The following is a 26218-nucleotide window of genomic DNA, read 5'->3' as shown; positions in this document are numbered from 1 at the left end:
AATTTACAATTTCTACCGATCAATTATAATAACATGTTTTTGTTATCTTGCCAACTAGATGAAAATGGCCTACATAAAGCCAACCAATAAAAACATTTCAGGTAGAATATCCTGATATACAGTGGGGCAAAAAAGTATTTAGTCAGCCACCAATTGTGCAAGTTCTCCCACTTAAAAAGATGAGAGAAGCCTGTCATTTTCATCATAGGTACACTTGAACTATGACAGACAAAATTAGGGGGAAAAAATCCAGAAAATCACATTGTAGGATTTTTTTATGAATTTATTTGCAAATTATGGTGGAAAATAAGTATTTGGTCACCTACAAACAAGCAAGATTTCTGGCTCTCAAATAAGTATTTGGTCAATAACAAAAGTTTCTCAATACTTTGTTATATACCCTTTGTTGGCAATGACAGAGGTCAAACATTTTCTGTAAGTCTTCACAAGGTTTTCACACACTGTTGCTGGTATTTTGGCCCATTCCTCCATGCAGATCTCCTCTAGAGCAGTGATGTTTTGGGGCTGTCCCACCAAAGTGTCCGATTTCAAATAGGCTTTCGGCGAAAGCACTACAAACGATTATGTTAGGTCTACACCAAACCACAATAAGCACAGACATTTTCCAGCAAAATATAGCATTCACAAAAAGCATAAATAAAGATAAAATGAATCACTAACCTTGAATTATCTTCATCAGATGACAGTCATAGGACTTCATGTTACACAATACATGCATGTTTTGTTTGATAAAGTTCATATTTATTTACATTGGTTAGATTCACTAGTTCCAAAAACATCAAGTGATTTTGCATAGCCACATCGTTTCAACAGAAATACTCATCATTAATGGAGATGAAAATACAAGTTATACACATGGAATTATAGATATACCTCTCCTTAATGCAACCGCTGTGTCAGATTTCAAAAAAACTTTACAGAAAAAGCAACCCATGCAATAATCTGAGACGGCACTCAGAACAGTAGCCAAATTAGCCATGTCGGAGTCAACAGAAACCAGAAAATACATGATAAATGTTTCCTTACCTTTGATGAACTTCATCAGAATGCAGTCCTAGAAATCCCAGGTTTACAATAATTGCTTGATTTGTTCGAAAATGTCTGTTATTTATGTCCAATTAGCTACTTTGGTTAGCGCGTTTGGTAAACAATTCCAAAGTTACAAAGCGCATCCACTATAACGTGATAAAATGTCCAAAAGTTCCGTAACAGTCAGTAGAAACATTTCAAACGATGTACTGAATCAGTCTTTAGAATGTTGTTTACGTATATTTATTTTATTTTACCTTTATTTAACCAGGCAAGGAATGCACACAAATTGGCGGTAAGAGTGCATTCTGGGGAGAGATGTGCCTTGTGTATCTAAGCCTTCCTTGACTCAACATTTGAAAATTATACCCAAGAGACATTATCTTCACACATACCGTAGGCTTAAGGAATACTCTCTCTCACAAACGGTGTCATGTCCAAAGCAGTAGCCAAATGCAATTTCACTTATTTTCTCAAATTTATAAAATTTCTTGGTGTGCAGAGGCAAATACCCTGGCAGCATGCATGCCTTACTTTGCCAATGTCTGTCTTAGAGTGATGGACTTTGCCATCCCCATGGCCTCCGCAATGGATTAGACAGTCCACTGAGATGGGCACGAATCAGACAGGTGTCTCGTGTGCCATGATTAATTTCAGATCGACAGATTTGTCAGCTCGGGGGTTTGAACTCGCAACCTTCCGGTTGCTAGTCCAACGTTCTAACCACTAGGCTACCCTGCCGCCCCCATACAGATGTGCCAAGCTTGTAGCATCATAACCAGGAGTGTGCAGAGGCTGATACGGCCAACCCTGAGAGGGTGGAGAGGAGGATTTGATGGTTTCAAGGGATTTAGCTTTCTGCAGTGTTTAAGAAGTCAACACAATATGATGCTCTGTAACTTTATTAATTCAGCTGTTTAATTAGATAACACGACCCCTTAACTTGACTTGCTAGTTAACACACAATTCTGTGTTTTCACGCAAGAAAAAAAGAAAACGAATAGGAAATATCTTGCTGTGTTTTGTAAAAACAGATCTAAAATGCTTCTTATTGGAATTTCTGGTGGGCATCAGACTCAGACTCTGTTTTGGCAAAAAAGACCTTGCTTTTTCATTGTAAGCTTATTTTACTTGTCATCTGTTGAAAATTAAGCTATTTTTGGCCAAATGTGTTGCACTAATGTGTTTTCTTTGAAGGAAAACTATAGTTGCATGTCCCTGATCACTCTATTGAAGCAAAAAAACACTTGACTTTCAATATAAAATGCGACCCCTGTCAATACACAGCTGAACTCACCTGCTCCCACTTTCTCCCATTGTACTATTTATAAACAAACTGTCTAAGCTCTGGGGAACTACAGTAAGCTTCATAATGTAAAAGAATGTGACAGGTAAAATGAAGAATGCAATCTGCTTTATCTCCTAACGTATTGCACAAGTTGACTGCAGGTATTTACAAATATAACAATTTATTGAAAAACTTCAAAGAAATAGTTTAAACAGTATTGATAGTATTGAAAAACCATCCCGTGGCTATTTCTAAATACCCCGGTATACGGTACATATGGTATAGCGCCCATGCAACAAAAGAAGCAGACATTGAATATCCCTTTGAACATGGTGAAGTTATTAATTACACTTTGGATGGCGTATCAATAACTCAATTGCCGGAGAGGAAGAAAATTGCTTAGGGATTTCCCCATGAGGCCAATGTTGACTTTAAAACAGTTACAGAGTTCAATGGCTGTGATAGGTGAAAACTGAAGATGGATCAACACCATTGTAATTACTTCACAATACTAACCTAAATGACAGAGTAAAAAGAAGGAAGACTGTACAGAATACAAATATGCCAAAAACATGAATCCTGTTGGCAATAAGAGACTAAAGAAAAATTGCAAAAAATGTGGCAGAATTTAACTTTATGTCCTGAATACAAAGTGTTATGTTTGGGGCAAATCCAACACAGCACATCACTAAGTACCACTCTTCATATTTTCAAGCATGGTGGTGGCTGCGTCATGTTATGGGTATGCTTGTCATCGGCAAGAACTATGGAGTTTTTAGATAATATACGGATAAATAAATAAACGAAATAGAGCTAAGCACAGGCAAAATCCTAGAGGAAAACCTGGTTCAGTTTGGTTTCCAAAAGACACTGGGAGACAAATCCACTTTCAGCAGGACAATAACCTAAAGACAAGGCCAAATATGCACTGGAGTTTCTTACCGAGATAACACTGAATGTTCCCGAGTGGCCTAGTTACAGTTTTGACATAAGTCTGCTTGAAAATCTACGGCGGGACTTGAAAATGGCTGTCTAGCAATGACCAACTTGACAGAACATGAATACTTTTTTTTTTCAATTTAAAGTTTTATTAAGTTTTCTTGTTTTTCAATCAACCAACAAAACACATTCCACATTCACAGATGTGACAGACTTTAAAATATATATATAATAATATATATAATAATAATATATATATATAATAATATATAATAATAAATATATATAAAATATAATAATATAATAAAAATATATATACACATATACACATATACATACACACACATACACACACATACAAAGAATAATTAATAAAAATTAATATTTATAAAACTAGCAGCAGCACTATCAAGGTTCTTATTAGCTATTTCCAGCCTTAGCTGAGACGACAAGCAAATAATTAGTTTTTAGATTTTACAGCACCTTACACAACATGTATCTGCTCATTTCCCTAATCACCCCATTCACTCTGTCCAATTTGAAATATAGTTGAGTAGTGGAGACCAGAGTCTATCAAACTTGGGATGTCCCTTGTGGAGGTCATAAGTGAGCTTTTCAATTGGGAGAAAGTCAACAATCTGGTCAATCCACATTTTAAATGTAGGAGATGTATCAAAGGCCCACAATAGAATAATACATAAATACATTTTCTCTGTCAGGATCAAGAACAAAGTCCTGCTGGGCATTAAGAAGATAGATACACGGGGTCATATCAAACTATCCATCTAGTATTTTCTGTGCAGCAGTATGTATAGATTTCCGAAATCTGGCAATCTCTCTACTGCTCCAAAATACATGCATACAGGTTCCACTTTCAGAGGTACATCTTTTACAGTTAGGAGAAATGTCTGTTTTCATTCTATAGAGTCATTGGAGTGTAATACAATTTGTACAAAAATGTGTAATTAGATTCTTTCATTTTTACATTAGTAGAGGAGTAGTTTACCCTGTCGCAAACCTCCTCCCATAACTCATCACTGATAGTCAGACCGAGGTCTTTTTCCCAGATTATTTCCAAAGGAGTAAAGGAGGAGCCTCCTTTCTCAGAAAGGAGTCTATAGATATAAGAGATTTTGCCTTTAATGGATTGTGTTGTGACAAGAAAGGTTTCAACTTCATTCAGCTGAGTTCTAAACCTCCTCTTGGAGGTAAATGAGGAAATGACATGTCTAATTTGAAGATATAAAAAAAAGGGATCTTGGCACATTGAATTCACTGCAGAGCTCTTGGAAGGATTTCAGTGTAGTGGTTTTCTGATGAAATAGGTCTGAAAAGGTCCTGATTCCTAGAGTATGCCAAAGATTAAAGTTGGCATCACTCCGGGCTTTTGGCAAGTCTGGGTTGCCTACTATAGGCGAGTGAGAACATATTTGGGAGAAAATGCCCAGGAATTTCTTACAGACCCTCCATGCTAGCTAGTAGGGTGCTGTAAATCACAAAGGTTTTGGCTGTGTTGCCCACTTCACTAAAGTTATTAATGAAGATAATTGAGCTTAGGGGCAATGAACCACATGATTGGGCTTCTATCTGAATCCACGTTGACTCTTGTTTGTTTGTGATCCATGTTAGAATGTTGCGGATTTGGGAAGACCAGTAGTACAATTGAAGGGAGGGAAGGGCAAGACCACCCTTAGATTCAGGTTTCAATAGAGTGGAGAACATGATCCTAGGTTTTTTATTGCCCCATATAAATTTGGTGATGCTTTGGTTAGTTGTTTTGAAAACGGAAACTGGGAGATAGCATGGGCGCATCTGAAATAAATAGTTCAGTCTAGGGAGGATGTTCATACGGATTACATTTATTCTTCCTACTAAGCTAATTGGGAGGGAGATCCAGGTTTGGAAGATAATTTTCCTTGAAAAGGCCATTCAGATCTGGTGTTATGAAGATCCCAAGGTATAGAAACCCCTGTGTCTTCCATTGGAATAGACATAGTGTCTTCATAGAGCTGGTGAGTGTAATATTGAGAGGGCAAACAGTGGATTTGTTCAAATTGATCTTATATCCTGAAAACTTCCCATACTGAGCAATTGTGTCTAAAATGAGAGAGAGGAATTTCTCAGGGTGGGATATGTAGAGCAAGACATCATCCTTGTAGAGCGAAATCTTGTGCTGCAGTCCGCCTGCAGAAACACCCATAATACTTGGATTGCTCCTTATCAACTCTGCCAGAGGTTCCGCCCCCAACAAGTAGAGCAGGGGGGACAGCGAGCACCCTTGTCTTGTGCCCCGTCCCAAAGGGAATCTGTCAGAGTTCAGTCCGTTAGTAGTCACCATGGCATTTGGATGAGAGTATAGTGATTTGATCCATTTAATAAAGTTTGGGCCCATATTGAACTTTTCTAAGACTGAGAACAGAAAGCTCCACTCCATCCTGTCGAACACCTTCTCAGCATCCAGTGAAGCCAGCAGGACAGGGGTCTTCTGTGCGTTTACTTGATCAATAATATCAAAAAGACGGCGAATGTTATCAGAAGAGTATCTGTCTCTAATAAATCCAGTTCGGTCCACTTTCATTATTTTGGGAAGAAGAGTGTTTAGTCTTTTGGCGAGCCATTTGGTAATTACAGTGCCTTGCGAAAGTATTCGGCCCCCTTGAACTTTGCGACCTTTTGCCACATTTCAGGCTTCAAACATAAAGATATAAAACTGTATTTTTTTGTGAAGAATCAACAACAAGTGGGACACAATCATGAAGTGGAACGACATTTATTGGATATTTCAAACTTTTTTAACAAATCAAAAACTGAAAAATTGGGCGTGCAAAATTATTCAGCCCCCTTAAGTTAATACTTTGTAGCGCCACCTTTTGCTGCGATTACAGCTGTAAGTCGCTTGGGGTATGTCTCTATCAGTTTTGCACATCGAGAGACTGAATTTTTTTCCCATTCCTCCTTGCAAAACAGCTCGAGCTCAGTGAGGTTGGATGGAGAGCATTTGTGAACAGCAGTTTTCAGTTCTTTCCACAGATTCTCGATTGGATTCAGGTCTGGACTTTGACTTGGCCATTCTAACACCTGGATATGTTTATTTTTGAACCATTCCATTGTAGATTTTGCTTTATGTTTTGGATCATTGTCTTGTTGGAAGACAAATCTCCGTCCCAGTCTCAGGTCTTTTGCAGAGTCCATCAGGTTTCCTGTATTTGGCTCCATCCATCTTCCCATCAATTTTAACCATCTTCCCTGTCCCTGCTGAAGAAAAGCAGGCCCAAACCATGATGCTGCCACCACCATGTTTGACAGTGGGGATGTTGTGTTCAGGGTGATGAGCTGTGTTGCTTTTACGCAAAACATAACGTTTTGCATTGTTGCCAAAAAGTTCAATTTTGGTTTCATCTGACCAGAGCACCTTCTTCAACATGTTTGGTGTGTCTCCCAGGTGGCTTGTGGCAAACTTTAAACTACACTTTTTATGGATATCTTTAAGAAATGGCTTTCTTCTTGCCACTCTTCCATAAAGGCCAGATTTGTGCAATATACGACTGATTGTTGTCCTATGGACAGAGTCTCCCACCTCAGCTGTAGCTCTCTGCAGTTCATCCAGAGTGATCATGGGCCTCTTGGCTGCATCTCTGATCAGTCTTCTCCTTGTATGAGCTGAAAGTTTAGAGGGACGGCCAGGTCTTGGTAGATTTGCAGTGGTCTGATACTCCTTCCATTTCAATATTATCGCTTGCACAGTGCTCCTTGGGATGTTTAAAGCTTGGGAAATCTTTTTGTATCCAAATCCGGCTTTAAACTTCTTCACAACAGTATCTCGGACCTGCCTGGTGTGTTCCTTGTTCTTCATGATGCTCTCTGCGCTTTTAACGGACCTCTGAGACTATCACAGTGCAGGTGCATTTATACGGAGACTTGATTACACACAGGTGGATTGTATTTATCATTAGTCATTTAGGTCAACATTGGATCATTCAGAGATCCTCACTGAACTTCTGGAGAGAGTTTGCTGCACTGAAAGTAAAGGGGCTGAATAATTTTGCACGCCCAATTTTTCAGTTTTTGATTTGTTAAAAAAGTTTGAAATATCCAATAAATGTCGTTCCACTTCATGATTGTGTCCCACTTGTTGTTGATTCTTCACAAAAAAATACAGTTTTATATCTTTATGTTTGAAGCCTGAAATGTGGCAAAAGGTCGCAAATTTCAAGGGGGCCGAATACTTTCGCAAGGCACTGTATTTTGTAGTCGAAATCCAACAAGCTTATGGTCCGGAAGGACGAGCAGGATAGAGGGTCCTTGTCTTTTTTGAGCAACACTGTAATGCGAGCTGTGTGCATTGAGTCTGGGAGAGCTTTGTAGAACTCTCTGGGCAATCCATCTGGGCTTATTAGGTGGCATGGAGGTAATTGCCTCCAGGGCCTCCTCAGGAGTGAAGGGGAGTTGAGATCTTCTTGGTCGGTCTCTGCTAATTTAGGTAGCAAGAGTCCCTCTAGGAAGGAGTGAAGTTCTGCCTCCGTGTGCTTTCTCTCAGAGGTATATAGTTTGCAGTAAATATCATGAAAAGTTAAATGGATCTTTTTTGGGTCATATGTGACCTCGTCCTCTGCTGTTCGGATAGACATGATTGTACGCTCTGACTGCTCTTTTTTTAATTGGTAAGCAAGCAATCTACTGGGCCTATTGCTATACTCATGGTATTTCGGTTTAGTAAAAAAATAATAATAATTATCTCCCGAGTATAGTCCAAATTCAATTTGGCTTTGGCTGCTTTAAGTTGACTCCAGGAGGTGCTGTCTGGGGATTGTTTGTGCTTCTTCACAGCATTCCAGCTCCCTCTCAAGATCTAGCCTGTGTGCTTCCATTGCTTTTTTCTTAGAGGAAGCATATGCAATTAATGACCTCTTAGTGTGGCTTTAGCAGTGTCCCACATTGTGGCCAGAGAAACAGGAGAATCTTTGTTGTCTTGTGTGTAGTTGTCTATCCATGTAGTTACCAATGTATGTAGCGCTTCGTTTGATAACATGGAGGTGTTGAATTTCCAGCTCTTTGACCTCAGGATGTTTTTGCAGAGGTCAAAGCGGAGGTGGACAAAGGCGTGATCTGAAAGTGCTATGGGGTCTGATTGTACACGTGGCTGAATTTATGAAACTCTTTGGGATAAAAATTGTATCTATACGGGAGTAGGTGTTATGGACAGAGTAGAATGTATAGTCCATAGATGAGCTATTAGTCTCTCTCCAGATGTCTATCAGTCCCATCTCTTTAGTAAGAGAGTTCAACATCTTTGCAGATCTAGGATTTGTGGTGGGGACTTGAGATGATTTGTCTAGGGTTGGGTTGAGGGTACAATTAAAATCTCCGGCCACCACTCCAAAGGAGACACAATGCTCATTGAACAGGGTTATCATTTTTGACATGAAGGCAGGAGTATCTGTGTTAGGGGCATATATGTTTAAGATAGTAATTGGTTGGCCATACTGTGACCCAGTTATCAAAATAAATCTCCCCTCCGGATCAGATATGTTTTTGTCGATTATGAATGGAACATTCTTATGGATAAGTATGGCTGTACCTCTACTGTTTTGAAAGATGAGAAATACACCTGTCCCACCGAAGCTCTGCTGAGTTTGGCATGTTCAGCATCATAGAGGTGTGTCTCTTGTAATAGCGCAATGTCTAATTTTTCCTTTTGAGAGCACATAGTATATTTTTCCATTTTATTGCATGACCTAAACCATGGCAGTCCCATGTCAATAGATTTAAGGTACTAGTCATCATCATCGAACAGTAATCGAACTTTAGTGCAAGTCATCTTTGGGTAAAGGTGGATAATAGTTACAGCTGCATTCACATAAAAGGTGTACATAAAATAACACTCTGAACACCCCAGCAGAGTTCCCAAACAACTCGACACATCCCATTGGATCTATTACCCCCCGCTCAGTCTCAATTCTGTGTTCCGAAAAAAACAAAAAACAGGAATAGTTAGCAATGCACAACGTCTCCCCCTCCCCACCAAAGAAATGCCTCATCCTCTCCGCCCCGCATTGAGTAAATGACAACGTCTCCCCCTCCCCACCAAAGAAATGCCTCATCCTCTCCGCCCCGCATTGAGTAAATGACAACGTAGCCCCCGTCCAGTCCACACTAAAAGAGGGAGAAAATAAAATCAATAGCCCAGCCTACATATACCTTCCCCAGGGGACATAGGGAACCACAGTAATAATAGCAACAAAAAGATGGAAATAAAAGTAGGCTGAAATGTTAGTAGGCCTAGGTTAGGCTATAGAGCCTATCCCTCTCAGCTATAGGAAAATAAATAGAGATTAGACGGCTATAATGACATTTAGTGGGGCGGGTGGGTCTTTGGATGTCGGCTATATGTTGTCTTACCTCCTTTAGGAATAACAGTAATCGCATTTAGTCATTGGTCCATTTCTCATTGACCAGGATTGTCTTTCAAAAACCGTTTTGCCTCTTCGGGAGTTTTGAAGTGTCGCAGGGCTCCTTGGTGAAGAATCCTGAGCTTGTTTGGGTATTTGAATCCCCTGAAGATGCCTCGGTCAATGGAGTATTTCTTCACCTCGTCAAACTCTCGGCGTATTCCAGCTGACAGGTTCTGGTGTAAAGTGAGTTTGGCATTTCCCACTGTAATGGTGTTGATTTTCGCCGCCTGTAGGACTCGTTCCTTGTCTGTGAATCTCAGGAAACGTATGGTGATAAGGCGCGGTGGTTGTCTGGCTGCTGGTGGGGGCCTCAGTGCTCGGTGAGCTCTCAAGTTCTATGGGACTGTCGGTGGACAGGTGGAGCCACTCGGGAAGTTTGTCTTGCAGGTAGCGGATCAGTGGCATGTTTCCCTCTTCTTTTTAGCCCAGATTTAATAGAACACAATTATTCCTTCGCCCCCTGTTTTCCAGGTCCTCTGTTTTCTCTTCCAGATGTTCTATTTTGTTTTTAGCATATGCTATTGTTTCCATGGCGTCTGTCCATGGATAGGATTCACCCCTCTGCCTCAACCATTAACACAGGGCGCCTGGACATCTTGTTGTTGATGTCAGGCAAAGCATTTTCCAGGATTGCCACCTTACCCCCTATCGCACTGAGCTGAGAGTTAATGGCAGCTAATCTAAATGTTGAGTTCTGTACGCTGGGATCTCAGCTCAGAAAGAATGTCTTCGACAGAGTGCGAGGTTGGCATTCGTTGGGCCTCGGGGGGGGGGTCCTCTTGCTCCTGGCTAATGGTGCTAGCTTTTCCTGAAGCTAGCTGCTTCTTGGAGCCTTTTTCCGTCGCTAATGCTCGAGTCCGGGTAAAAATGTCACCTGTAATGTCACCTTTTGTAGCCGCCATTACTTTTTGACTTAAGCTAAAGGAGTTTAAACTTGAAGTGGAGGTAAGATTAGGAATTGGAAACTACTTGTGCAGAGCTCTTAGTTCATGCAGCCATCTCGTTCATGGGTCACATGATCCCCATTAATACTTTTTTAAGAATAATGTGCAAGAATCCAGGTATGCAAAGCTCTTAGAGACTTACCCAGAAAGACTCCCAGCTGTAACCACTGCCAAAGGTGATTCTAACATGTATTGACTCAGGGGTGTGAATACTTATGTCAATTAGATACTTCTGTATTTCATTTAACACATTTGCAAAAATTCCTAAAAACATGTTTTCACTTTGTCATTATGCGATATTGTGTGTAGATGGGTGAGAAAATGTTTGAATCAATTTTGAATTCAGGCTGTAACACAACAAAATGTGGAATACGTCAAGGGCTATGAATACTTTCTGAAGGAACTGTATATCTTTTCAGGTGTGCAATGTGAACGCAAGAGACAAGTTGGAATGTCTGACTGAAATACAGGACAAATCAACCTTTTTTTCTAAATTAGTGGTGTTTGAATTTGTTGATAAAATGCAGGACATGATTGTTTGGTTGCGGGACAAAGGGACAAAATTCAGGACTGTCACGCACAATTCGGGACATGTGGTCATATTAACCACAAAAAAAATCCAGCACGAGGCTTATTCTTTAACCAGTCACTATTAGAAATGGAATCCTGTCATTGGGAGTGGACTACAGTATAACCTACTCAGTCTCACCTCAATCTGTTTGTCCTTAAAGACAGAGCTTATGCTGTTGTTGAAGGAAGCCCCAGAGAACATCGAGGTCACAGGGTACGTCAGGTCGAACACATTTTTGAAGATGGACCCTGTGTCCTAGGAATGGAGAGGGGAGAGAGATACATTACAGTAAACTTCTCTAATGCATTTAACCCAGTTCCTTGAATTTTATTTGACATATTTAAAATATAGAGTTGTCTCAGCCACTGGAGTACAACAATACATACATAACAAATCATCAAAAATGCTAAACACAAAGTCTACCGACTTATTTTCATTGTGGTCCTGTACCTACTCACCATGGCCCACTCGCGAGCGCGAACCCTCATACGGCTGCTGCTCTTCTCCTCAGCGTACAGCGCCCCCATCAGGGAGCCGATGGAGGTTCCACCCACCATGTCCACAGGGATTCCTGCCTCATTGATCGCCCGCAGGATGCCAACTTGAGAACAGCCCCTGGATAGAGGAACACAGACCACGGTTAGGTTACAGATTCCAAAAAATGACACTGTACAATAAGCACAGTCAGTGTGTGAGTAAAAGCAGGGGAAAGGGGGATGTTCAGTCTAAGAAGCCTTTAGTGGACATTCAAGTAGAGCAGTATTTAGGGGACTAGAGTGAGTAGTACCCACCTTGACCCAGCTCCTGGACATGCCAGAACAGAAAGGAAAGAGAAGCAGAGAGTAGACAAGACAGACAGAAAGGCCATCATCAAAAGACAGGCCTCACAGAAACACAGCAAGGTAGACAGAGTAGAGAGTAATGCAGAGCAAACAGGCACTAAGAACACTATACTACAAATGTAAAGTTAGGCAAAAACATGGAAAAAACATTACATGGGACTAAAATCACAAAATAATGGTCTTTATATAATTGCAGAGTTGTAACAATCTGCAGCATAGAAATCATAATATGACTACTGCAGACTACATATCTAATCAGCTTCAAAAGTCCTACTGATGGTGCTGCATGTTCATGAGCATGTTACACTGGAGTGTGAGGTAAAGAGAGAGTAGCAGTACCTAGCACCCCCTCCCCCTAGCACCAGGGCGATGGTGTTGCCTGTCAGTACTCTGGCCAGACGGCTGAAGTCAGAGTGGCGGTCCGGAGGCTTCTGGAAAGCACGCTCGTACATCTCTCTCTGAGGATGACCATACAGGACCACAACAGGAACACAAGACCAGGGGTAGAGGGAAAGAGTCTGCAAACTTGTGATTCATCCCAATTGGCACCCTATTCCCTAGTACACTACTTTTGAGTGCTATGTAGTACTCTATATAGGAAACAGGGTGCCATTTGGGAAGCAGACTAGGTCAAGGCTGTCCTTTAAAGGCTTCTTTCTGAGACCTACATCATATGAGCAGTGAAGCAGAGTGAACCAAGACCAAGAAGTAGGTTGAATATTCCCTAGTGAGAGGAGCTGGGATTATTCTGGCTGAGGTGTGTGTGTGTGTGTGTGCTTGGACACGCTGCTCTTGGAAAAGTGTGTGTGCGTGTGCTTGCGTTGCCTGTGCCTGCCTGTGTGTCTCTGTGCCTGTGTGTGTGTGTGTATATAAGGTACCAGTTTAGGCAGGCTCCTCTTGGAGAAGACCCTGTGTGGACAGGAGAGATGCAGGTGTTTGGAGATCCAGCTCCTCATGTTGAGCCAGTCAACAGTGCCCTGGGGCGGGGGACCATCCTCCCTGTGCAGCAGAACCAGCTGCTTCTGTGCCCGCACAGCACTGCCCTCCAGCATCCGCTCCAACTAGGGGACAGAGGCCACAGCACAGGGACAACAGGGTCATATCCACAGTGGAGTTAAGGTTGTTTTCCAAATGGCACCCTATTTCCTATATAGGCCATTACTTTGGACCTGAGCCCCAGAGCCATCTTGAACACATCCCCAAGGCATGATGTCACTGACAGCTGGGTGGAAATGTAATCTGGAAATACAAATAGCTGTGAAATTCTAAAGTCTTCTGTCACAAGCTGCATCTCACATGATGTCCTATCCATCATGTAATAATAAACTATTGGACCAGATCCATATGTGTTCAAACATTCGGTAGTAGCTTTATAAGAAGTACACTGTATAAGAGGGATTGGGTGCCCATCAATATTATCCCTTCATAGCAATCAGACAGCAGAGAATGAAATAGTCCAAAAGCCTTTCCTATGGGTATCATGATGAAGAGACTCAATGTAAGACCGTATGCCTGCTCCTTAACAAAGCAGAGTGAGGGTAGAAAAGAGAAGAAACGTGGATTTTAAAAATCATGAGCTTGCCTTGGGCTCAGTTTCAATATATCACCTTTTTTTATATGACAGTTGTGTGTAGAAATAATATTCTTTGTATTTTATTCCGTTATATTCTTACTATAAAATATATGGGTGTTGACTAATCAGGGTAGGTGTGTCTGTTTAAATGAACAATATAACATGATTTCATTTGGATGATGCCGCCATGGCTGCATAGAACCGTAACATAATTAAGCTCAAAATACGCCATTCTGTTATTTTCAAAATGTATTTAATTATTCTTTGAATGTTTCTTAAAACAAATGAATAATGGATTTCTTTCGATGGTGTATATTCAGTTGATTTATTAAAATAGATGTCTGACCACATCGGCTCACGTCTACTCATACTCCTAAACATGCCGGCATGTGCACAGGAGACATAAAGGCTTAACCTGGCAAGAATGTGGTAAAAATGGGACTGTATGAATTGGGTTCTAAAAAATATTGCCAGATGTTTTATTTTACAGGCAACATACCGTAAAGTCTTTCTCTAAAGGGTAAAAGAGACAAGCTTTGTAAATCTCCTTCCTCATTAAGCTAGAGCATCAGTCATTCAACCCCTAATTAACAGACTTACTTTAATAAGGGTTAAACCTAACAAAGCTCATTAAGAATCCCTTTACACTTTACTAATCCACACACACACACACACAAACACACTCATTACTCTTTACCAGTAATTCCACTTGATAAGATATTGCTTTCAACAAAGTAGTCCCTTGACTATGCTAATTCCAATTAGGCAGATAAGGTTTTATATGTTGATTCTTTATTCAGCTGCCCGTCTTCAGGTTCCTCTTGTAAAAGAGGTCTTCTGAATGGGACTTCCATTTAAATAAAGGTTAAATACGTTGTTTTTAAAAGGCTGTGTGTTTTGTACCTCGCCCACAGTGGGCTCAGCCTCTCCTAGTCCCACAATGATGATGCAGTCGGCCTGGCGGATGCAGCGCTGCGTCCAGGGGGTTAGGGTATCGTCTGATTGGTAGAGAACGATGCGGTGGATGTCCTCCTGCTGCCCCAGCCAACTGGACAGACGGTACTCATGCACACTATAGAGGAGAGAGGTGAGATGTGTTTGTGTTTTCATCAACTATGACAATGAACTGATCTTGACACTAATGTGCTAAAGCAGATAAGCGAGTGCATGCCTGACATTATGACATCATTTCTACCTGTCAAGTGCGGCAGCACCCAGTCTCTGTTTGATGATGTCACTGGTCAATAGTAAGGTTGGACCTAAAGGACCAACATAAATAAAAATGGTACATACTGAATGTTGACCAGTAGTTCACTTTATTGTCCGACAATGGGAAAGCTGTTTGAGTCACTGGGATTGGTGGAACTGGAGGAGTACTAGCGTGGTACATACCAATGGCACTGAGTGCATGTTGCAGCTCCAGTGTGAAGGCTGTTAAAGGTACCTCCAATGATACAGGCAGGATGGTCACAGTGGACAGGTTAGAGGCAGGGTTCCCTGAATCCCACTTACTGCTGGGGGTGTGTAGGAACAGGCCACTAGCTACATACAGGGGGAAGGAACACAGTAGCATGGGGGAGACATCATGGGTGGTTAACACAGACAAAATACAAGAACAGCACACACACAGGCACACAGACACACATTCCCCATGGCACACACGCTTTGAATGTACACTAACCTGCCAAGGGTCCGTTAACCTGCTGCATATTCCCCAGGATTTTCTGACCCAGCAGATGGATGAGTCTGGTCACTACCTGTGGATACCTCCTCTTGATGGAGCTGAGGGCCCCTTCAGGCAGCTTGGCTAGCTCAGAGTCCCTGACTGCGTGTACTGTAGTGGCTCGGTTCATATGGGTCAGGGCCTCCACCTGATGACACCACACAAGTTTTATGAACAACAGTTAATAAAGGGTTCTATCTCTGAAATGTCGAGTTAAATTAGTCCTGTCCCAGATGCTATGACAATGGGTGACAATAAATGGACATGATAGCACAAAAAGATCTGGGACCAAGCTAGAGGTAAATACATAACCCATGAATAATATGGGATTCTACAACACTCTCACCACCCCAATGAGGTCACCGCGACCATACTCCCCAGTCAACGCCTTCTTCCCATCATCCTTTGCGATGACAGAACGTAGGCGGCCACTGAGGACGATGAAGGTGCTGTCTGACTTGTCTCCCTGCCTAGGAAAGGGTGGGTATAGAGGTGAGACAGAGGAACAGATAGAGGACATGAGCCCATTCAGCAGAGAGAGCCATTATGTCATGTGGCTACGATGCCAATGTCCATTCTAGTGTTCTGTTAAGATGTAGGATTTTAATTTGATCACACCGTTGCAGAATAACTTATATTTGAGGTTTTAAGTCTTCTGAAGTATGTAATTCCACTTTGAAATTTTCCCTTACAAAAAACGCATTATCCCCTAAAAAAATGCCATTAATTATAATCAACATAATAATTCACATTTCCTGTTGGTGCAGTATTATCTTCTTGCTGTAGACCGGCTCAAATTAAGATCTTACATCCGTATGTACTTTGATGCTATTCAGCAGGTACCTGTAGACAGCGCGGCCGGCCTCCAGAGCCATCCAGTCCAGAGCAAAGTCTATCTGCCTGACGAAGGAGGATACTCTCTTCACCACGGTGTGAGCCACATTCAGCACCACCCTGGGCTCCTCGCGCATGATCCTACATAGACACACATTCGCATGTTCAGATAGCAACTACTGTGCACAAAAACATGAACACCAACAGGTGGGACTCTGGGACAAAGATGACATTTACAGTGACAACACTGCCATCAGACATTGACAGAGAGTGACACATACTCATAGAAGGCAGCTTTAGAGATAGACAGGAAGGTGCAGTCCCTGTGTGCTCGGACGCTGAAGATGAGGGGTTCACCGGTCAGCACGGCCAGATGACCCACCATCTCCCCCGGGTGGGTGAGAAACAGCAGTGTGTCCTCCTCACGGTCGATCGTCCTCTGGTACACATGGAGCGCCCCCGAGATCACAAACTGCACACTCACATCCTGCCAGAGGGAACAGAGACACAGATGTACATAATGTCAATGGGTGCGTCCTAAATGGCTCCCTATTCCCTATGGGCCCTGGTCAAAATCAGTGCACTATATAAGGAATAGGGTGCTACTTGAAACGCATAAATAAACCACTTATAACATGCAGAGACAAACGGACGACTGTTTCTGCCAGTGCTACTGAGAGAAGAAGTAGACGTTGTAGTGAGCTGAGCTCTAGCCTCAGGGCTATGGACCACCACCAGCATGCAGACAGATAGACTGACCTGGTCCCCCTGGCTGTTCACCACACAGCCAGCTTTGACCTGACGCAGAGTCACTCTGCCCTCCAAAAGACTGAGGTCCTGACAGAGAGAGGCAAAGAAGAGAGGGTCAGAAAATACACATTGGCTCTATGGCAGGAATGTCCAAAGTCTCTGGAGGGACGCAGTGTGTGCCGGCTTCTGTTCAAGCCCAGCTACTGATCAAGCAATAACAGTCTTCAATCGGGACTGTAAATAGTTGAATCAGGTGTTTATGCTGGACTGGAACAAAAGCCTGCACATGGTGTGTCTCTCCGGGGCCAGAGTTAGAGTGTATACTGAGACCCAGAGGGAGCCATGCAGTACCTGTAGTTGTATGAGACGCTGCAGGTCCTTCTTGGCAGCCTGGAAGATGGTGTTGATCTTGCTGTGGTGGATGTGGGCTGACTGACTTTCTCCAGCCTCACGGTAGTGATACACAGCAGAGGGAGTATGCAGCATAGTCACACTCTTCTTCAGAATGGACTGATGAAGGAGAGAGAGAGAGAGAGAGAGAGAAGGGGTAGAGAGAGAGAGAAGGGGTAGAGCGAGAGAGAAGGGGTAGAGCAAGAGAGAGAGAGCGAGAAGGGGTAGAGAGAGAGAGAGAGAGAGAGAGAAAAGCCTTTCTGATTTTCCATGTATCTTTATAACTTTTTTGTTACTACATAGTGAGAGGTGTCCATTAAGATTCCAGTGGATCATATACCTTGTGTGGGACCTGGGGACTTGCTGGTGGTGTCTCTGCTTTAGCTGCTGCTTCTCGTATTCTGGCTCGCTGATACGTCATGTTGAGGTCAGCAGACGTGACACCTGAGAGTGTGAGGAGAGAGCATTCAGACACACGGAGCAGGGCTTGTACAGTACAGGTGTGTGTGTGTGCATGAGGTAATGGATGCTTACTTGACACTGCCATAGGAGTGGACTGAGAGCGAGACCTCTTTCCTTTAGTGGTGGGGCTGCTATCTAAAAGACAGGACTTCCTCTCCCCATTCTCTGAAACACCACAACCATACAGCAACACCATGAGTATGTATTTCCAGAAAGCCACCATTGTTCATAGTGACATAACATAACTGCCTCCACATTCATCCATTTGGATCAATATTTACATGATAAAGCGTTCCAAATGTAATCCAGACATAATCCAAACTAGAGTTTCACATTTCCAGTAGCTTTCCCAAAATTGCCACGTTTTCCTAGAAATCCGAGTTGGAGGATTCCCGGATTTTCTGCTTATACCCTCCTGATTTCAGGAATCTTTCAACTGGGATTTGTTTATTGGGGAGAAAGTTACCTGAATTATGGAACCCTATGCAAAACCAAAGGATAAATGATCATTCAATGCAATGATGCTGAGATTGACCAGTGAGATGACCATCCCATAATAACTGACCTGTGTCACTGGGCCCCTTCTCATGGCCAGACTCTTCAGACTGAGTCGGTCTATGAGAACCCCCTCTCTCAGGCCCAGCCTCTTCAGACCGGGAGTGCCGTCTGTGTAGACCCCTGTTAGGGTTGGCTTCACCTATCACACTGTGCACTGCCACCAAGGGGACTGCCTGGCTCTCCTGAAACACAACACACACAGAGAACCATCAGGTTTGTGCATTCCCTTCAAAGATTAAATACCCAGTCATTAATCTCAGGTTAACTCAGAACTAAAGTCTTGAGTAATTGGTCAGCTGCTGGGTCCATACATGTTAAAAGAAGAGATTAAGAGATGCCAGAATGAGGAGCGGAACTGGAACGAGGCGCTCAACCCTCTCTCTTTGCATGTTATGGGAAAGTCTATGGGCTGAATGTCCCGTCCCCTTCTGAGAATTCAAAATATGCTAAAACATAATTTGTCCAAATAACAAGTGTCGAAAAACCCAAGCACCAGACCTATTGCTGCTCGTTAGCTATCGGCAGCCATAGTATAGATACAGTGTCTGTCAGATCTACGATACGATTTATGTTTACATTGTCTGCCCATGAGATTACCCAGTCATGGATCATCTTTCATTATTGAGGTCTCTGTGTGTGTGTGTGTGTGTGTGTGTGTGTGTGTGTGTGTGTGTGTGTGTGTGTGTGTGTGTGTGTGTGTGTGTGTGTGTGTGTGTGTGCGTGTGTGTCTCATACCGCATTGAAGAGCTCGGTGGTGAGACCCAGGTAGTTGTGAAGTGCTAGGAAGGTCACTCTCTGCAGGCGCACCATGATGATCTAGAAAGGACAACAAAAAGTAACAACGGCCACACTGTTTTTGGAGAGCAGAACAGAGTACAGCCAGGCTGTGTCCCTGAAAATACTAAATACTCAGCCATTTTGTATCTTGCGGTTAGCTGTGTAGCTACAAAATAATGTTTCAGTTGCATACAAACCAGTCAGGGGTGTAATCTCCAGTATTTGAGTGAGATTATATAATCGCTGATTTCCCTATCTACAGACCACATCCCAAATGGCATTGAATCAGTTGGGCCCTGGTCAAAAGTAGTGCACTATACAGGGAATAGAGTGCCATTTGGGACGCAACCTAGGACAGTCTGTCAATGATAGTAACAGTACCTGGATAACGCGGACCAGAGTCTCTGGGTATTTCTCAAACACACACTGGAAGGCAGCAGCTGGAAGACGCAGTATGGTAGAAGGGGCTGCAGCTCTGGCAGATACAGTCTTGTAGGGGGCTGAGTGACCCTGGGATGCATAAGGTGGTAGAGGACGAGAGGAATTCATTCTAGCTTAGTTCAGTGGTGGCTGGTGTCACTTTAAACCAGAGGACGGGCTCCTTGTAATGGCTGGTATGGAATAAATGGAATGGTATAAAATACATCAAGCACATGGTTTTCCATTCTAGCCATTACTATGAGTCGTTTGCCCCTCACCAGCCTCCTGTATCTTAGGTACTTATCAGAGTGGAGCGGATATATAAACATGCGCTAGTTGAGTCAAAGTGTAAATGACAGAGTGGAAAGCGTAACATACAGTGATGACATCCAGGATACTGAGCAGACTGTGGACACTGTCTCCTGGCAACACCTCCTTCACAACCACATCTGTCCCATCCTATAACAACAAAATACATTTCATTTGCATTTGACTGTCAAATTTTACAAACATAATACATGTAGTTGTAAACACATCGTAATGTCGGAGACCTTCATGACCTTGGGGCGAAATGTTTGTCAAAGATGGAATACAATTTCCTTTCAATCACTGCAAATACCTTCGTCATTTCCCTATTCATTGAGGTGAAATAACATTGTCTCCAGCACCAGATAGATATAGCATGTGGAGACCTTACACTCTCATGTATGCAGAGCTCCAGACGGCCATCTTGCACCACGTAGATGCTGTCGTCGATGTCCCCGGGACGGAAGAGAGGCTCCATCTCATGGAGCTGCACAAACACCATGTGACGACACAGCTCCAGGAACAGAGGCTTCTCAAAGTGGCCCAGGACCCTGGTGAGATGGATTACACAGGGGTGATCACTCACAGGCTTTGCTAACACAACTGTTGGTAATGCAACACCTTACAACATGAGAACCCATAATTTACTCAGTCTAGGTGAGGGATACTCAAATCTGGACCTTGAGTCTTGGTACACTTCTGGTTTTATTTTTTATCTGGTAGTTAATTGAACTCACCAGGTGTCCTGGGTTTGTTGTTGTTTAACCATTTAAAAAATATATATATATAATAATTATCCAGGCGAGTCAATGAAGAACAAATTCTTATTTACAATGACTGCCTGGATTAAAGTGCAAGAATGAGAATTATCAGTGTAACTGGACTCAAGGTCCAGATTTGAGTATCCCTGGTCTAAGTGTTGACGTATGTTTGCGGTTCCCTCACCTGACATTCTTGAGCATGTAGAGCACCTCAGAGGGCAGGTTAGAGTTCTGCACGTCAAACTCTGTGAGGTCAGCCTCCAGCAACGAGGAAGGGGGCTCTTTAGCCACCAGGGTGGGAGGCTCCTTCCTAATGCGCAGGATTCTGGGACACAGAGTGTTAGCCTTAGTGTGTGGTGTTCAAACTCATCCTTAAAACTAACAAAACTTGGTCAAATTGTTCACCATCAGGAAAGGAGAGTTTATCACTTCAGGTGTCATCTGAATACACAATGTAGTCATGACTCACTTTCGTGCTATAGACAGGACTTTAGTTCTCTTCCTGATTCGCTGCTTCTGGGACCCTGAGGTAGAGATAGGGGTTGAGGTAGAGGACAAGGTCTGCACCTGGTATGGAGAAAAACAGGGAGACATATTTTTATTTAAATATACTCTGTGGAACCAGCCTGATCTCGCAGTAGCTCACATTCTGACAAGTGAAGTCAAATGAAACCAGAGCGCAGTGTTCAGTCCGCTTGACCAGGCTACAGTGGAGCCTAACATACGGACAATCTACTGTATCTCTATGTGCTATTTATACTGACAATAACGCCAAACAGTTATGGGAGACACACCAGACAAAATATGTGAGGGACTGACCTTTCTCATGATCTTTCTGCCATAAAACATAACTTTGTCTCTTTTCCTGAAGCGATAGTGAGGCTGCTCCTCCTCTGGAAAACACATACAGAAACATGCCATGAACATATTAGGCCTAAATGGCTTTTAGAGCTAATCTACAGTTTTTGGGGGGGTTCATTACAATGTTACAAACTTGAACAATGTTCAGTATTTTACTGGTTTCAAATATTTTGGTTTCAAATATTTGCTAATACAAGTAGGTAGTTACTGTACAACAACTGATTCTAACAATTAAATCAAATAGTAAGCTCTTCGGTTATGAGGGAATGGAGGAAGGGAATACAGACTGTACTGTTCGTATCTTCTGTAGAATAAAAACACAACAACGCCTATGAGAGACACTCCCACCACAGCCAGTACAGCTACGATCAGCAAACCAGTCCACTGGGAGGGGAAAAGAAGATGATTATTTTGCGTGAACCAAACCACATCCACACTAATATATTGGCTAGGGGTTTGTCCCAAATGACACCCTATTCTCTATAAAATGCACTACTTTAGACCAGAGCCCTAGTAGGCTTACACTGGGAGCAATTTGGGACGCCGAAACAGTAGGCTTTTGGCATGCTGATCTAAGAACAGCCACAAAAACATTTTTTGCAGAGTAAGTGCTGGAGAAGAAAGTGTTGGGTAGCTACCTACCAATGGCAATGGCATAGCAGTCTCTGTTCTGTCCTCCACCCAATGTTGCATCCTGGCCTTGATTTCACTGCCAAGAGGCACCAGGCTCTACAAAACCAAAAGGAAACCAACATTCATCTGATGTGTATTCATGACCAGGCATATAGGAGGTTAGATAGAGGAATGGAATCAAAGACTGCATATTAGACAGGGTAATAGAGTGGGTAGGAGACATAGAACTTGGTTTATTACTGGGTATGTACTGCAGCTGTCCTCATCTTTGTCATCCACCTTGTCATCCATTCCTGGCAACAACAAAACAAGGTCACAGTGGAAGAGACTGTAGAAAATATCAGAAAGTCTTTCTCACACACTTCAATCATTCCATACAGTGATAGGCCTAATCAGAAAGGAATGGGGTTAAAGGTGCATTGTGTGAATTATTGAACTCCTAAAAAGTAATTAAGGCAAAAAACATCCCCTAACAAAACAGATTAGAAATGAGAACACTGGATCACTCACTGGCTGTAGTCACAGAGAACTGGCACAGTGTGACTTTCTGCTGCACTCTGTCACCAGACACCCTCTTGCCACTGCACTTGCATACTTGAATAGACTCACCCACAAACAAGGAGACTACACACCAACGTAAACAGATTGCTCATGACAGGCATAACAATAAGGCCTGTTCAGAAAATACTGTGCAGGGGCACTGCAGGATTGTTTTCAAGAACTGGACTTTTTGCCTAGCTGTGCTTGATCAACAAACTGACAAAACACAGGCATACCACTCTACGAATGTTTCCCTAATGTATATATGGAAGAAATATGGAAGAATAAGACTATATTTCCAATCAATTACATTTAATCCCAGATATTAAATTGGTGCTCATAGGTCCAGGCTGTGGACGGCTATATACCGAGGTAAAGTTGGTTTTAGACATTCAACAGACATTCACCAAAAGCCATTTAAAAATGTAAAAATGAATATCTAATTCACCGTTTGTCACATAAACATCAAACTATGTATGATTTATTCTAGAAATGTCTAGCATACCTTTACAACCTTTGTTTTGAGTAAACATTACAGTTTGATTTGATAGAGGGCATGTAGTCTGTCTAGAGGGCCATGTGGTCAAAGTTCTAAGGAGTCTGTTATACCCTATTAGAAGGGGCCTGGCATAAAATTCTGCATCTTATCTTCAGTCATATTAAATTAGATTACAGGAAAAAACTAAGGGGTCAGGCCTGACTAACAAAGAAGACAGGTGGATGGATCAAGAGGACCAAGACAACCAAGAGGATCAACATGGACATTCCACAGTGGAGATAAGGAAATCTAAGAGTGAACCATAACATATACTACCGTTCAAAAGTTTGGAGCCACTTAGAAATGTCCTTGTTTTCAACAGTGAAGAGGCGACTCTGGGATGCTGGCCTTCTAGGCAGAGTTGCAAAGAAAAAGCCATATCTCAGACTGGCCAATAAAAATAAAAGATTAAGATGGGCAAAAAAACACAGACACTGGACAAAGATATGTAGTTTTTCTTTGCAACTCTGCCTAGAAGGCCAGCATCCCGGAGTCGCCTCTTCACTGTTGACATTGAGACTGGTGTTTTGTGGGTACTATTTAATGAAGATGCCAGTTGAGGACTTGTGAGGTATCTGTTTCTCAAACTAGACACTCTAATGTACTTGTCCTCTTGCTCAGCTGTGCACCGGGGCCTCCCACTCCTCTTTCTATTCAGGTTAGAGCCAGTTTGCGCTGTTCTGTGAAGGTATTACCATATCCCTTTCAATTCACATGCCTTGCAGAAATAACTATTTGCAGACATTGTGCAACTTCATTTAGAACAAATTGCACTTGAAATCAACATTTCTTTAAAGTTATTGCAAATAAATGCATATTTTCACCTTTTTTCTGCGACAATCACTGAATTAGTTATTGATCTCTTCATCTTTAAATGCAATATGAGATTTTATGTATTTCAATCAAATCAAAACTGGAATTTCTACTCAAAGCAAAGGTTGTAAAAGTATGCGAGACATTTATAGAATTAATCATATCTAGTTTGATGTTTCTGTGACAAACGGTGAATTAGTTATTGATTTAAATCACTTCAAATGGGATTTTATAGATTGTATGTATTTCTATAAAATAAAAACTGGAATTTCTACTCAAAACAGGTTGTAAAAGTATGCTAGACATTTATAGAATAAATCATATCTAGTTTGATGATTTTGTGGCAAATGATTTTCACATTTTTAAATGGCTTTTGGCGAATATCTGTTGAATGTCCGAATGTGTGAATATAAAACCAACTTTACCTCGGTCGGCTATATGGCCATTTGAGTAACAACTGCCACGCGAAGCTCAATGGACTGACAAACAAACATACGAAGTCCCGCTATGCAGTTTTGTTGCCATGCAGTCAAATAAACACAAAGGAATTGCACCACACTATATGGTTATATTAAAATAGTATCACTTACTGGATCGTATTACCAAACGTTCCACTTTATTCTCCACTGTCAAAGTCTTGTACACATGTATTTTCATTCCAGTATCTGGAATTCCAATTGGCTACCACTGACTGAATCCAACCAATAACAAAACGTTTTATTCTGACGTCGGTGTCTTCGTGTGCGCTCTATCTTCCGGTGGGCACTGTTCAAGGTGAGTGTGTAGAATTTCCACGTATTATCGCTAAAGTGAGATTAATCGAAGTCATGTAGCTAGTGCCTATCGTGCGTTTCATCCAAAATTTGATCTAGCTAGCTACTTCAACAATTAATGTCCGCACTACAGCTGTTTACAAACCGAGAGTGTGTTGGTAACCCATGCCATGTGTTTTGCCAGCTACATCAGCTAACGTTAGCTAATTAACTCGTGCTATCAACATACAAGGGACAAACACCATCTTGCTAGCAACGAAACTATGGACAGAGGACAATTTTTAGACGTTTTCAATTATTAGCCATATCTTCAGGAAGAATCACAACATGGAACATGTGGTAATTCGAGTTAGCGAGAAAGCGAAGGAAACTGGAGTGAAGAATATAACAATTGATTTCTCATTCTTCATCTTAGTCTCATTTACTTAATTTAAACGAATGTGAAAGAACTGATACCATAAAGGTTGCTAGGTTCACCACAGTGAGGAGCTAACTGCTTAATATTGTTTCCAGAGTAGGCTTAAACTATCAGTTGTAATCTCACCCATTTCATTGACTCCATACAGATTTGTCCTCCAGCTCGAGACCGAAACTCTTCGATGCGATGGGTGTATTGAATGCTCTTCGAAGGGGCCTTGTGAGAGGAGCAGATCGTATGGCTGAATTCACCAGCAAGCGTGGCTCAAGGACTCACTACAAAGGCAGAGGGGCACAGCCAACAGGAGTACTGACCTCCAGCAGAAAATTTGTTCCAGTACAGGCAATGATTCCTCAGTTTGTAGTGCCAAACTTAGAGGGATTCAAACTCAAGCCCTACGTGTCGTACCGCACCCCGGCAGGAACGGAGCCCGCTGTCACCCCTGAGGGTCTGTTCTCTGAGACTGTGGCCCCACAGATCCAGAAAGACTTTGAGGAAGGCTCCTTTGATAAGGAACAGCTGGAGAAATACGGGTTTGAACCCACACAGGAAGGAAAGTTATTCAAGCTCTACCCCAAGAACTTTATACGATAAGTAGTCCACCAAATCTGATCCATCTGGAACTCTGAGCGTTAAGGATCATTGACTTATTTAGTTTGTGTTGGGAGGTCAGGAGGTTTTACTGGACCCTGGTGTATTATGAATGTGCTTGCTGAAAGTACTAGCATTATGCACTTCTTATTTAAACATGTATATTATGTTTTGGTCTTTTTTTTTTTTTAGACCTCAATATGCATGTTGGCTACAGGCTATTCGAATGTAGTCGAGGTTTGCACTAAGCAAAATCATTGCTTATTGCAAAATGCTTACTTACGAGCCCTTAACCAACAATGCCGTTTTTAAAAATCCAGATAAGCGATAACAATAAGTAATTAAAGAGCAGCGGTAACATAACAATAGTGAGACTATATACAGGGGGGTACCAGTACATAGTCAATGTAA

The 26218-nt window shown here is 42.1% G+C and overlaps 2 protein-coding genes across 4 annotated transcripts in view; one reads left to right on the top strand and one right to left on the bottom strand.

The window, feature by feature from the left end:
- Positions 1–25431, bottom strand: part of LOC112265326 (patatin-like phospholipase domain-containing protein 7) — a 29278-nt gene extending 3847 nt beyond the window's left edge. Inside the window, exons 1-27 of one of the 3 annotated variants that reach the window (XM_024442500.2) lie at positions 25343–25431; positions 22375–22427; positions 22144–22230; positions 21789–21885; positions 21460–21533; positions 21110–21207; positions 20825–20965; positions 20271–20430; positions 19952–20032; positions 19535–19663; positions 19112–19192; positions 18384–18558; positions 17891–17983; positions 17697–17800; positions 17318–17476; positions 16976–17053; positions 16498–16703; positions 16226–16357; positions 15729–15852; positions 15341–15530; positions 15052–15201; positions 14855–14918; positions 14563–14731; positions 12965–13147; positions 12426–12544; positions 11703–11859; positions 11383–11499 (exon numbers count right to left, since the gene is read on the bottom strand). In XM_024442500.2, coding sequence (XP_024298268.1) covers positions 11383–11499; positions 11703–11859; positions 12426–12544; positions 12965–13147; positions 14563–14731; positions 14855–14918; positions 15052–15201; positions 15341–15530; positions 15729–15852; positions 16226–16357; positions 16498–16703; positions 16976–17053; positions 17318–17476; positions 17697–17800; positions 17891–17983; positions 18384–18558; positions 19112–19192; positions 19535–19663; positions 19952–20032; positions 20271–20430; positions 20825–20965; positions 21110–21207; positions 21460–21533; positions 21789–21885; positions 22144–22230; positions 22375–22427; positions 25343–25346 — 3225 coding nt within the window. In that variant the 5' untranslated portion in view covers positions 25347–25431. Of the gene's footprint in view, positions 1–11382; positions 11500–11702; positions 11860–12425; positions 12545–12964; positions 13148–14562; positions 14732–14854; positions 14919–15051; positions 15202–15340; positions 15531–15728; positions 15853–16225; positions 16358–16497; positions 16704–16975; positions 17054–17317; positions 17477–17696; positions 17801–17890; positions 17984–18383; positions 18559–19111; positions 19193–19534; positions 19664–19951; positions 20033–20270; positions 20431–20824; positions 20966–21109; positions 21208–21459; positions 21534–21788; positions 21886–22143; positions 22231–22374; positions 22428–24615; positions 24721–25342 lie in introns of those variants that run through there. The other 2 variants (XM_024442499.2, XM_024442501.2) reach the window with 2 other exon arrangements.
- Positions 25403–26218, top strand: LOC112265327 (39S ribosomal protein L41, mitochondrial-like). Its single transcript, XM_024442502.2, has one exon. It carries the CDS (start codon positions 25403–25405, stop codon positions 25808–25810), a length of 408 nt encoding a protein of 135 aa, XP_024298270.1. The 3' UTR covers positions 25811–26218.

Source organism: Oncorhynchus tshawytscha, linkage group LG12 (assembly GCF_018296145.1).
Source record: "Oncorhynchus tshawytscha isolate Ot180627B linkage group LG12, Otsh_v2.0, whole genome shotgun sequence".
Classification (NCBI taxonomy): Eukaryota; Metazoa; Chordata; class Actinopteri; order Salmoniformes; family Salmonidae; genus Oncorhynchus; species Oncorhynchus tshawytscha.
Note: the sequence above shows the minus strand (reverse complement) of the source record. Positions and strands in the feature narration are given on the sequence as shown.